The 11,840-nt window shown below is 51.5% G+C and overlaps 1 protein-coding gene across 1 annotated transcript in view; it reads left to right on the forward strand.

Moving 5' to 3' along the window:
* Positions 1 to 9,989, forward strand: part of LOC134070666 (rho GTPase-activating protein SYDE1) — a 23,457-nt gene extending 13,468 nt beyond the window's left edge. The window contains exons 2-8 of the mRNA XM_062527072.1: positions 737 to 1,606; positions 3,040 to 4,020; positions 4,660 to 4,889; positions 5,238 to 5,364; positions 5,926 to 6,095; positions 7,361 to 7,652; positions 8,273 to 9,989. Coding sequence (XP_062383056.1) covers positions 737 to 1,606; positions 3,040 to 4,020; positions 4,660 to 4,889; positions 5,238 to 5,364; positions 5,926 to 6,095; positions 7,361 to 7,652; positions 8,273 to 8,757 — 3,155 coding nt within the window. The 3' untranslated portion in view covers positions 8,758 to 9,989. The remainder of the gene's footprint in view (positions 1 to 736; positions 1,607 to 3,039; positions 4,021 to 4,659; positions 4,890 to 5,237; positions 5,365 to 5,925; positions 6,096 to 7,360; positions 7,653 to 8,272) is intronic.
* Positions 9,990 to 11,840: the final 1,851 nt, after the last annotated feature.

Genomic DNA, 11,840 nt, shown 5'->3' on the forward strand with positions numbered 1-11,840 from the left:
AAGAATGTGCCAGACGTTGTGCTAACTCTCGTAAATGCATGAGGTCAACAAACATGCAGGAATGCTTGTTTGTAACGCAAGCATACACAAGCGCTGAGACAGACAGACAGACAGACAGACATGCAGAAACAGACAGATGCACTGAAGCACAGTGAGAGCAGGACAGACAGAGGGCCCATTCATGAGAGTGGTGGTCGGGACAGAGCCTCATGCATTCTATGTGTCACGAGTCACTCACAGAGCAGAGAGGGGGAGAGACCACCAGATGTGCAGGATGTCAGAGAGAGAGAGAGAGAGAGAGAGAGGGAGAGAAGGGGTGAGAAAATAGTTTTGAAAATAGACGGCTAAATAGTTTAGCCCCCACCCCCCACCCTCTCTCTTCCTCTCCGTGCTCCTGTATCTTGTTTTTGCTCTGTTTGTTTGTTTATATGTTCTTGAGGAGGGTTTAGCTTTAGAACGCTGTGTTTGGAGAACAAGTCGCTGTTTCCAGATCAGTGGAGGGCAACAGCCTTTAACAGAAACACATGGCTTTATCATCAGACTAATGGCTCTTTTATTCGAAATTCAGCGTGATGGATTGAGTTCATTTCTCTGCCCCGAGTTGAACCGCACATTCTGTCAGGCCCGAGATGGCGCTCATTCCTTCCTAAACCAAATATTTTCACACCAAATAAGGGCTGTAGTCAGCCCCAGCGGTGACAGTAATTGATGTCCCCTCTCTCCCCTCCAATTTCAGATGTCCAGGGGAAGACTCCTCTGGACCAGGGCTCTTCATCATCGTCAGCGCTGACCTTCGTCGGTGCCGAAGTGGACAGCTCGCTCGCCGAAGACTTTACCAGACGGACGCAGATCACCGTGGCCAAGAAGCAGAACTGGGCGAAGCAGGCGTCCACGTCCAGGGAGCAGCCCCGCGTGGAGGCCACTCAGGCCCTGGTGCACAGAGCTCAGGAATGGGAGAACTCCTCAGGAAAGGCCCAGGCCTCCAAGCCGGCCTGGAGCCAAAAGACTTTGAGCGAAGACGGCGCGGAGAGCCAGTGTTTGGACTTCGAGTGGGAGGCTGTGCCCTCCAGCCCCCTGTGGGACTCCATCGACGCGGCCCTGCCTGACCTGGCCCCCCCGCCTGCGGCCACAGGATACACGGAGGTCAGTGTCGCCTCCTCCTCCTCCTCCTCTTCCAGCACGGTGCGGCTGGCCGGCCACGGGGCCTACCTCCAGAACCTGGAGAGGAGCAGCCGGGCCTGGGTGCTGTCCACGGGAAAGACCCAGGCTTCGGAGGAGGCCTCGCGCCTGCTCGCCGGCGGCCTGACGGACAGGAAGCAGACGGCCGACGGAGAGCACAACATCTGGTACAACCCCATCCCCGAGGAGGAGGACGCGCGGGTGGAGGACAGCGGCGGCGAGTACGGCGACCCCTGGAGGAGGAGAGGGGAGAGGGGGGCGGAGGAGCACAGCAGGGCCCCCAAACCAGGCGCCACGGGGAGCAGCGCGGCCAGCAGCAGCAGCAGCAGCAGAGGGGCCCAGGGTGCAGCCTCCAGCACCAGCCCCAGAGACACGGCTGAGCTGGCCTGCAGCAGCAGTAGCAGCAGCAGCAGGAAGGACAGCCCAGGTATGCAGCCAGTCACCACACACACCCAGCACACACACCCCAGCACACACACCCCAGCACACACGCCCCAGCACACACTCCCCAGCACACACACCCCAACACACACACCCCAACACACACTCGCCAGCACACACACCCCAGACCTGAGTCAGTTACATACTGTAACACACTGACATTGTCTTGCTGTTGCAATTTATACCTGCTACAGTACTGTTGGCAGTAAATATTCGAGCACTGCTCAGGTCCTGAACAGGAGAGTATACAGGGTCAGGATATGTGCAGAGATGGGGGAAAATAATGATCACAATTCATTTTAAAATATGATATCAAATTAGATATTACCGGTATATATATTTTATATATACCCTTATTTTAAGTGTATCAAAATAAACATTCCGTAGCCATGCCATATATCAAAATAAAATACTGAATTTCTGTATTACTGAAATACACTTGCACAAGCATGAAATCACTTTGCAAACCTTCCATATCTATGTAATCCATTCCTTCATCAGTACACTGGCACTGATTAAGTGGACAGAGTTTGAGAGCAACAGCTTTTCTCTGACGATGAGACATGCAGAATCTGCAAACTGTCACCAGATCAACACTATGCTGACCTGCCTGTTCCATCTCATAGCCTAAATACTGTATCAGAGATGTCCTCAAAAAGTCACAACAGAACTTATCAAGTGGTATAAACTAACCAATTGGGAGCAATTGTGTTTATTTAGATGATACATGGAGAAAATATTTGAGCAGTGTTGCAAGGCAACCACAGAACCGGTTCTTACTGATGAGTTAAGTTCTCCAGAAAAATTAATTGGTCAATATCAAAGGAAACCAGAACAACCAGAATGCCAGAACAACAATACTCAGGAGCATTGCTCTGCAACTCTGCTCAGAAAGATGCCTTGAGTATCACCAGCTTTGGACACATACTGTACAGTATACACATCACAGTCAAAGTTCTGTTTTGCCAAAAACAGGCAAACATAATACAGTAAGTGTGGGTGAGCAAGTAACCATGTGGTTGGACGAGTGGGTCGGTGTGAGAGGGAGAGTACTGTGTGTGTGAGCAGCCTACATGCTATTGGTCTTGTACTGGATCATTTTCGTAGTCTCAATATTCTGATCACAACTCTGACCAAATAACCAAGTCAACACCAGTCAGAGGCTACATGTATTGTTTTGCAAAATACACAAAAATACACACATATAAAGCATTTTGATACAAAATATGCAGCCATCTTCTTCCACCCACTAAAATACAAATGACAAAATGCTATTTTGTATTTGAAACACCTATTTTAAATGCATGTACCGGTATGATAAATACTGCCCATCCCTGGACATAATATGGAAGTGTTCATGTTGTGTTGGTGCTTATAACATGGGAGTGCTTAAGTGTCCTGTCTCTGCGGTCTGTCCAGATATGTCGCAGCAGAGGGTGCAGCAGGCTGATGTCCAGGCGGTGGCTGGACCCTCCGGCAGCAGCAGCGCAGGTGGAGGTGCGACCTCCTCCTCTTCGGACAACCCTGCTCCGGCGTCCAAGAAGTCGGGCGCGTCGGGCGGAGCGGGCAGCAGCATGATGGAGCGGATCAAGTCGCCGGGCACGGTGCGCCGCCTCTCCATGAAGATGCGCAAGCTGCCCGAGCTGCGCCGCAAGCTCAGCCTGCGCTCCTCGCGCTCCCAGCGCCACGCCAACGGCCCGGGGGGCACCGGCGCCCACGACGACGCCTCGCCGCCCAACGCCCGCAAGGAGTCCTCCAACAACGTCATCAGCCGCTACCACCTGGACAGCAGCGCCCCGCCCGCCCGGCCCCGCCGCCGGGCCTCCCGAGCGCGCTCCGCCGACAAGGGCGGCTACCTCAGCGACGGGGACTCCCCCGAGCTCCTGCCCAAGCAGGCCGGCGCCGCCTCCTCCACCGCGGGCTCCCAGGGCTCCGGCTCGGCCGCGCCCCCTCCCCCGCTGCACCAGGGCGGGCAGGAGGCGCAGGGCTCGGGCTCCGTGGTGCCCCTGGCGGACGCCGGCTCCTTCCGCATGTACAGCCTGGCGGAGCAGCCGCGCTGCGGCCAGCGCATGTCGGGCCTGCTCACCGTCCACCTGCTGGGCGTGGAGGAGCTGACCCGGGCGGCGGCGAGGGCCGACGCGGGCAAGGAGGTGTTCTGCGCCATCCAGGTGGACGGCGTGACGCGCGCCCGCACCTCGCTGCTCACCTGCCGCGGCGCCACCCTGCCCCTCAACCACACCTTCAACCTGGAGCTGGAGCGGGCGCGCCTGCTCAAACTGGTGGTGCTCACGCCCGTCACGGGCACCGCGGGCACCGGGCAGCCCACCAACGGCTCGGTGGCACCCACACGGAACCGCGTCTGCTGCCTTGGGGCCGTGGCCATCCCACCACTGTTCAGAGGTCAGTCGACACAGAGAGAGCACACTCACGCTGGTTTATACTGGTTTATACTAGTTTACATTGGTTTACATTGGTTTAAATCAGATCTGTCTCTAAATAATATTTTAATTGATATCATTTACTTTAAAGAGTACAAAGCTTTTTTTTCTAAAACCACCCACAAATGAGTCCATGAAAACCAAAAGTAGGTCTGCAGCGTTTACAGGAATAAACATGAAGTGTGTTTCCCAAAGGCCAGAGATCAAAGGGCCACTTGTGGAGAGGATTTACTGAGCTCTCTTCCTTACTTCTCCCCCCTGAATCATCTCCTCTGTTTGGGCTTCCTCTGCTCTCTCTATCTCCACATCTCCACCTCTATCTCTCGCTCCACTTCCCTCTGTGTACTTCTTTCTTTCAATCCTCTCTCTCTCTTTCTCTCTATCTCTCTCTCTATCCCCTCACTCTCTCTCTCTCTCTCTCTCTCTCCTACTCTCTTTGCTGCTGTCATCCCTACCCATCCATCTTTCCACCTTTACTTTACATTTCACACACTCTTCTTTTCTCTCTCTCCCTCCCCACTTCATCCCCCCCTCTTCACCCCTTCCTCCTCCTCCTCCTCTTCCTCCTCCTCCTCCTCCTCCTCCTCTCCTCCCTCCGTAGGCTCGCGCAGTCAGCAGCTGTGTGTGCGTCTGGAGCCGCGCGGGCTGCTGTACGTGAAGCTGACCCTGCTGGAGCAGTGGGAGGCCCCGCCGCCGCGCCTCAGCGAGCTGCCCCCACCCAGCGTCTTCGGCGTGGAGCTGCGCCACCTGGTGGACAAGGAGGGCTCGGCGCTCCAGGTGCCCCTGCTCATCCAGAAGTGCGTGGCCGAGATCGAGAAGCGCGGCCTGAAGGTGAGGAGGAGGAGGAGGAGGAGGAGGAGGGGAGCGCTCTGCTCGCGGCACACAGCTGCTTTGCGCACGTTTTTGATCAGGCACGACGTGGAACTATTTATGGAGTGGAAAACTCAATGGGAAGGGAGTCCGGCGAGTTTCAGTGGAAAAATACAGCTTGAGGGATCGGGGGGTTTGGCATTCTGGTGGCAAAATTCTTCTCAGCCGAGGCATTTGTTATTACGGTTGGAAGTTGTCAACATCACGCAATTCTTTCTTGGTGTCTGCTGTGTATTAACAAGTGCAAATCTCTCTCGCTCCCTCTCTCTCTCTCTGTGTGTGTGTGTGTGTGTGTTGACGTGTGTGCAGGTAGTGGGCCTGTACCGACTCTGTGGTTCGGCCGCGGTGAAGAAGGAGCTGAGGGATGCGTTTGAGAGGGACAGCACAGCGGTCATTCTTAACGAGGACCTGTACCCTGACATCAACGTCATTACCGGTTGGTACCACTAAACCCCTGTCTGCAATTTCTACAGCCTTCACCTCCCTCTCTATGGTCTCTGCTACTGTTGAACAAAGGAAGTTAAATGGTGTGAACTTGTGGCCAGATAGCCAGTTATGCCTGTTATGGGTCTGAGCTTAGACTGTAGAACAGACCTTGCCCTGAACAAACCTGGCCCTAGTCAATGCCAAATCAGTACCACAGAGTTGAACTGCTGTCAGGCCCAGAGCAATGCCAAATCAGTACCACAGAGTGAAGCTGCTGAGTCTGGTTTTGATGGTGGTGATTTGCCAGTGAATGTCTGACTGTCTCATCTAGAGGAGCCTTCCACCCCAGGGCAATGGCTGCCAAGCAGGATGACGAAGACAACCAGCTCTATGAAACGCTTGTGACAGCATTTAGCACAGCCCGAGTGATTTAGGGAAAACGAGGGGGAAACAAGATTAGCTGGAGTGGTCAGGGGCTCTGGTGCAGAATGTACGCTATGTTCAAAAGGTTAGCCTGCCTCAGTCCATCTCAATCATGCCTGGCTGCTGCTGCTGTGTGATTTTGGCGCAGGCATCCTGAAGGACTACCTGCGTGAGCTGCCGTCGCCGCTCATCATGAGGACCCTGTACGAGGTGGTTCTGGAGGCCATGTCCTTGAGGCCGGCCTGCCGGACCGACGTGGACACCCAGCGGAGCCACACCACCGTGTCCCTCCTCCAGTGCCTGCCCGAGCCCGAGAAGGTACCTCTCCTCTCCGCTTTCTTCTGTCATCCCTCTCTTCTTCTTGCTTTCCGCCGCCATCCTTTGTTCTTGTCGTTCGCCGATAGTTGATGTAGGCTCGGAGTGCTGCCGTTGACTGCTCTGAGGTGAAGGGAATGGGCCCGGCTCCAGAGTTTGGGTTGTGAGCTCTCTCTCTCTCTCACACACACACACACACACACACACACTCTCTCTCTCTCTCCCTCTCTCTCTCTCTCTCTCTCTCACTCTCTCTCTCTGTTCATTTTCTCCTCATCTCTTTTGCCTGAGTCAACAGGCATGACAGAAAAACGAGCCTCCGCTGTCCGCCGGCCCGAGTGCGTAAACACGGCTCGTGTCAACACACGTGAGGCCGAGTGCCTCTCATTGCGCTTTGACAGCATTATGCAAGAATGCTTGAGAAAGTGGGGACAGAGAGAGATAGAGAGAGAGAAAGAGAGAGAGAGAGAAAGGGGCTGGAGGAGTGGTGGATGGATGGACAGACAGAGAGATGGAGCAGAGTTGAGGAGGAGGAGGAGGAGGAGGAGGAGGAGGAGGTGGGGGAGGAAGGGGGTCCAGAGCCCAGCCGCAACGAAGCCCAGAACATTCTCCCTTTCACTGGCACTGAGCCATGGAACGGAATGTTACAGACCTCTCTCTCTCTTTCTCTCTCTCTCTCTCTCTCCTTTCTCTCTTTCCCTCTCCATCGTTCGCTCTCTCGTTGGGTAATCATATGTTTGTTTATCCCCCCTTTTTGAATCCAGAGGGCTTAGCCTTGTGTTTCCCGGCCTATTCCAAAACAAACAGACTTTAATAATGTGAACCTCTCCTCTTAATGCCGTGTGTTTTCAATGTTCCTTTTTTTCAATGCCAACATCAACCCCCCGGCCCAATTCCCCAACTTTAAAAAGAAAAGTGTGGGCAGTTTGTTGAAACACTGGCTCCCTCTTCTTAGCCCCTCTCTCCCTCTCCCTCTCTCTACCTCTTTCTTTGTATTTCTCTCTCCCTGCGTTGGCCAGGGGTTTTCCCCATCCTTCTCCTTTATGTAAGCGGGCAGATGAGGATGGATGGCGGAAAAGAGACACTCAGTGCTGTTTATGTTTGAGAGGACGTTTCTCACCAACTGTTTGATTCCCGACTGCTGAGTGTGGAGAGGCCCACTGTTCTGTGTGTTCTGTGTGTGTCCATGCAGCGCTCCGTCTCTCTGACCCCCCTCTCTCTCCCCTGACCCCCCCCCCCCCCCCACCGTCCACCCCTGTCCACTCCAGGCCACCCTCACTCTGCTGCTGGACCACCTGAGCCTGGTGGCGTCCTTCTGCGACAGCAACCGCATGACGTGCCAGAACCTGGCGGTGTGCTTCGGGCCCGTGCTGCTCACGCCCACGCAGGAGTCCTGGATCCCCGTGGTGCCAGGGGCGCCCGCCGCCATGCCAGCCGTGCCCGCGCAGCACAACGCGGGCCGAGGGGGCCGAAGCTTCGCCCACAGCGAGGACATCGCCAGCGCCGTGGACTTCAAGCGCCATATCGAAGTCCTGCATTACCTGCTGCAGCTGTGGCCCAGTGAGTGTGTGTGTGTGTGTGTGTGTGTGTGTGTGTGGGCGTTTGTGTGAATGTGGGTGGGTGTGTTTGTGTTAGATGGGTGGGGTACGTGTGTGAGTGTATTTGTGTTTGTGTGGATGTGGTTGTGGCTAGTGGTGCATATTTGTGTGTGTGTCTGTGTGTGTGTGTGTGTGTGTTCATTCACCCACGTCATTGGTCAGTATGTGGGTTAAGTCACTGTTTCAGCTCAGTGTTTGTGTGTGTGTGTGGGTGGAAGAGCAGTGAGTTAGTGTTGCGTGTGTGAAGGGTCTGTGTGAATTAAAGGGGTGGGGTGGACGTAACTCTGGCCAACTGTGGACATACTATACATCTCCACAGCGCTCTTTGATGAGTGTGTATTTTGGCAGACACACACAGCCGTTCACTTCCTCTGGTCATTATTGTGGCCAGGGGAGGACAAATATGATAATTTGTGTGAATGTCTGCATATGTGAGTGAAGGTCCATTCATCTGAGAGAACAAGAGTCTGCATTTGTGTGTCAGTGTGTGTGTGTGTGTGTGTGTGTGTGTGTGTGTGTACAATGTACATGTGAGTGTGATTCCGTGTCTAAGAGCCGTTCTTCATGTCTGTTCCCCCCCAGTTCCCACAGACAGGGTCCCAGACTCCCCCTCTCCTTCACCGGTCACCACTGAGCACCCGCCTCCCTCCCCCACCCCCGCCCCACACACGCTATCCCACAATGCCCTGCAGCGGCGAGGTCAGCGGCTGCCCCTGCGCCTGGACATGCCCCAGGAGGCGGTGGTCTCGCGGCGTGGGCGTGGCCGTCTCGAGAGCCCGCCCTGCAACCGCTACGCCGGCGACTGGAGCCTCTGTGGGCGGGACTTCCTGTCGGGCGGCGAGGCGGACTACGACGAGGTGGCGGGCAGCGACAGCGACGAGGAGGACGAGGAGGACGAGGACATCGGGCAGACGACGGCACAGCCGTCAACCGCCGGCCTCTACGTGGACGACTTCGCGCTGGACTTTGACGCCCCGTTCACCTGCAGGCTGAGCCTGAAGGACTTCGACACGCTCATCTCGGACCTGGAGAGAGAGCTGGCCAAACAGATCAACATCTGCCTCTAAGACCGGCACCGCGCCGGGAACGGACGGAGGGATAGAGAGAGGAGAGGAGAGGTGAAGAGAGCGGAAAAAAGGTGTCAGGTTCCGAGGAAGGTGACGCTTCGCTTCTCGGACGAAGACACGAAATGACCAAAGAATGACGACAAGCAGCCTCAGCTGCTTCAGAGATGATGACATGTATTTAATAATTCCTGGAGGTCTGTTGAGGCTCTCTGCTGTGTAGCAGCCCCATGTGCCAAAAGCTGCTCGTCGTCTGCGAGCGATGACAAGACCCAGACAAAAAAAAAAATCAAATCTTGTGTTCATTTAATGTAAACGTTCAACATATCACTTGACAGACTGCTAATCCTAAACTAAGCTATTGACAATCAGTGTTTTGGAGAATTGATACACTAATATTTTAGAATAATCTAATTCTGTCATTGTGGTGTCTGTGTGGTGTGTCGTTTAGTGGAAAAGAAAATGAATGTTTAATGATTTTGCCCAATATTTGTGCCAAAGTTCCTTATTTATTATTTGTATTAAATTATGGCTTTTTATTGGCTGATTTAGTATGACATTGCCCAAAATGTGTTGACATGGTGTCGGTCAGATTTGTTATGTAACATTCGACCGTCATAATTTTGCACAATGAGTGAAGCATGTCGGTAACCACAATTTCCTATGTTCATCCAAAGATCTTTAGACGGAAAAGCACAAGTTTGAAAAAAATGGACACTACTCAAGTATCACAAACCTACAGTCACAAGTTCTCACATACTTTTGAACACATGGTAGTGGTTTTGACTTTGAGGAAAAATACTTGTTCATGGACCTCACTGACCAAAGACTTGTGTGTTGCACTTCCTGTTTCCTAGTTGAAGAGACTTGTATTAGTGCAGCAGTGTTGCTGTTGTCATGTTTGCTGTCATCAGCAGTATTTGTTTTGATATTTTTTCCACGGTACAATACTCAGCTAACTGTGATTTATTGAAGCCACAGAAGGAATGACAAGGCCATATTTTAGAGCATTGCTCCTTATGCAATAATGACACCATATTTTTTGACATTTTGTATTCTATTTTGTTTAGTTATATAAACAATATTATTTTGTATTGCACATTTACAGCAAGCACTTATATTTTATGCCATATAACCAAGTGTTCAAATACACCATTCTTGTTATGAATTTGTACTGTAACAAACCATTCAGTGTTATAAACCAAAAGAAGAAAACAATAAAGCACAGTATTATATTTCCAGTCGATTGTTTGTTAATGTTTTTACTGCTGTTGTTTTTGTAGAGCAAGAAGCGTAAATATACTTGCTCTCTGGTGACCTCTGCTGGCCGTGCTGTGGAATGTGGTGAGTCTGGGAAGTGTGTGAACTATACATTCCCATAACCTTCCTCCATGTCCTCGCCACCGTGGGGGTCATCCCACATACAGCACTGGCCTTAACAGACACTCCAGTTTGTATTACCCTAGTCTGCATGTGCATTTGTGAGGTAAAATTATGATTCTATATACACATGAAGTGCTACAACCGTTTACATTTTTTCTGTCTCAATGTTTTATATTACCAGTAGATGGCATGATACACCCATGTGAGATTGAGTCATGTCACACAAAGATGTCTATAATTTAGCTTTTACTGATTCACTTCTTAATAATTAAATGAATTACAAGTCAGTAGCTCTAAGCTTAGGAGTTAAATTGATCTTAGCATACTTCATATAAATCTTCCATTGCACGTACTGAACATCAGAAGCTAGCATGGAAGTTGGGCTGAATAATTTGGGGAAAATATCTAAAAGTCAAGCTTCAGTATTCCAGATTTGTCTTTGAGTGGAGCCATTTCTGGTAGACATGCTGGGTGCATGAGAAGCATAGCACTCCTGTTAGGTGAGCTTCACACAAGGAGAATGACATGATGCATATGAAAATCATACATGTGACCAGATTAGCCATTAGCTAGTTGCATTAGTTCAAATTCTGATTTTGAAAAAAGGATGCATTGTCCAAGTGCTCAGTATCCAAGTGCTCCATCCCACCTCCATGAAGTGATGTGTTGAGATGAAACACCCTGTGGGGAAATGTGAGTGTGCAGTCTTGTAGACTAGTACATGCAGTGCAATGATGGAGCTGTCATACTGCCATGTCACCTGTCTTCTCCTATCAGTGGCGTTGCCATGGAAATGCTATATTTATCAAGAGAAATAGGATCACACCAGAGGGGCTCCAGGAGGAGGAGGAGGAGGAGGAGGAGGCGCAGCACGCAGGCCCAGCCAGCAGCCTCTATCTGAGCAGGTACAGCCAAGGTGTGATGGACCAGGTTATATTGGGCTGGAGTGTGTGTGAGAGGGGGCGCTTTTTTGGACGCTGAAACTGATAAATGAATGCTAGGCATGGCTATTCTTAATCTGGCTAAGGTTCCCTCTCTTTCCGTCTCAGCTCAGCCTGTTTAACTGCAGTTAGAAGTCCATTAAACCAGTCTGATTACGCTTTATGAAATAAACGTGGTGACATACAGTATATCTTTTGTCACAGTATTTCCTTTGAGATTTCGGTAAGGTCTATAGTCGACCAAATTAATTTATGCCTCCTGGTAGAGATTGGGAAAGAGTGGAATTGTGACAATATCTGACAAAATACCAGAAAGAGATTAAACCAATAAGGAGAACATTATTCATTAGTCCGAGTATGTGAAAAGCCCCAACAGACATTTTTGTTTGAAAAGCTTTCATCATACACGTTGTGCTGAGGTGACCAGAGGATGGCCCTGACTGTGTGTGTGCGATACGATCTGATCTGATTTATTACTGTGGTCCAAAATGTCAAATATTTTGTTCTGCTGCCGATTTATTGTTGATTGTTCTCTCTTGTATTCACATTGTGGTGTTGAAGTGTCAGGTTGCCTCACTTGACTGTTGCAGCCTGGTGTGTTATTCCAGGGCTGTGGTCTGCCTGTGTACTCCCAGCAGATGGCACTGCTGATTCTACTGCAGCTGCTCTCGGCTGGAGATGGAAGTCATGTAATATCTGTCCAGTTTCATCTCACATCTATGGCCTCGCGCGTTTAGTTTCACTGTCGCCACTAATTGCATT

Source organism: Sardina pilchardus, chromosome 22 (assembly GCF_963854185.1).
Source record: "Sardina pilchardus chromosome 22, fSarPil1.1, whole genome shotgun sequence".
NCBI lineage: Eukaryota > Metazoa > Chordata > Actinopteri > Clupeiformes > Clupeidae > Sardina > Sardina pilchardus.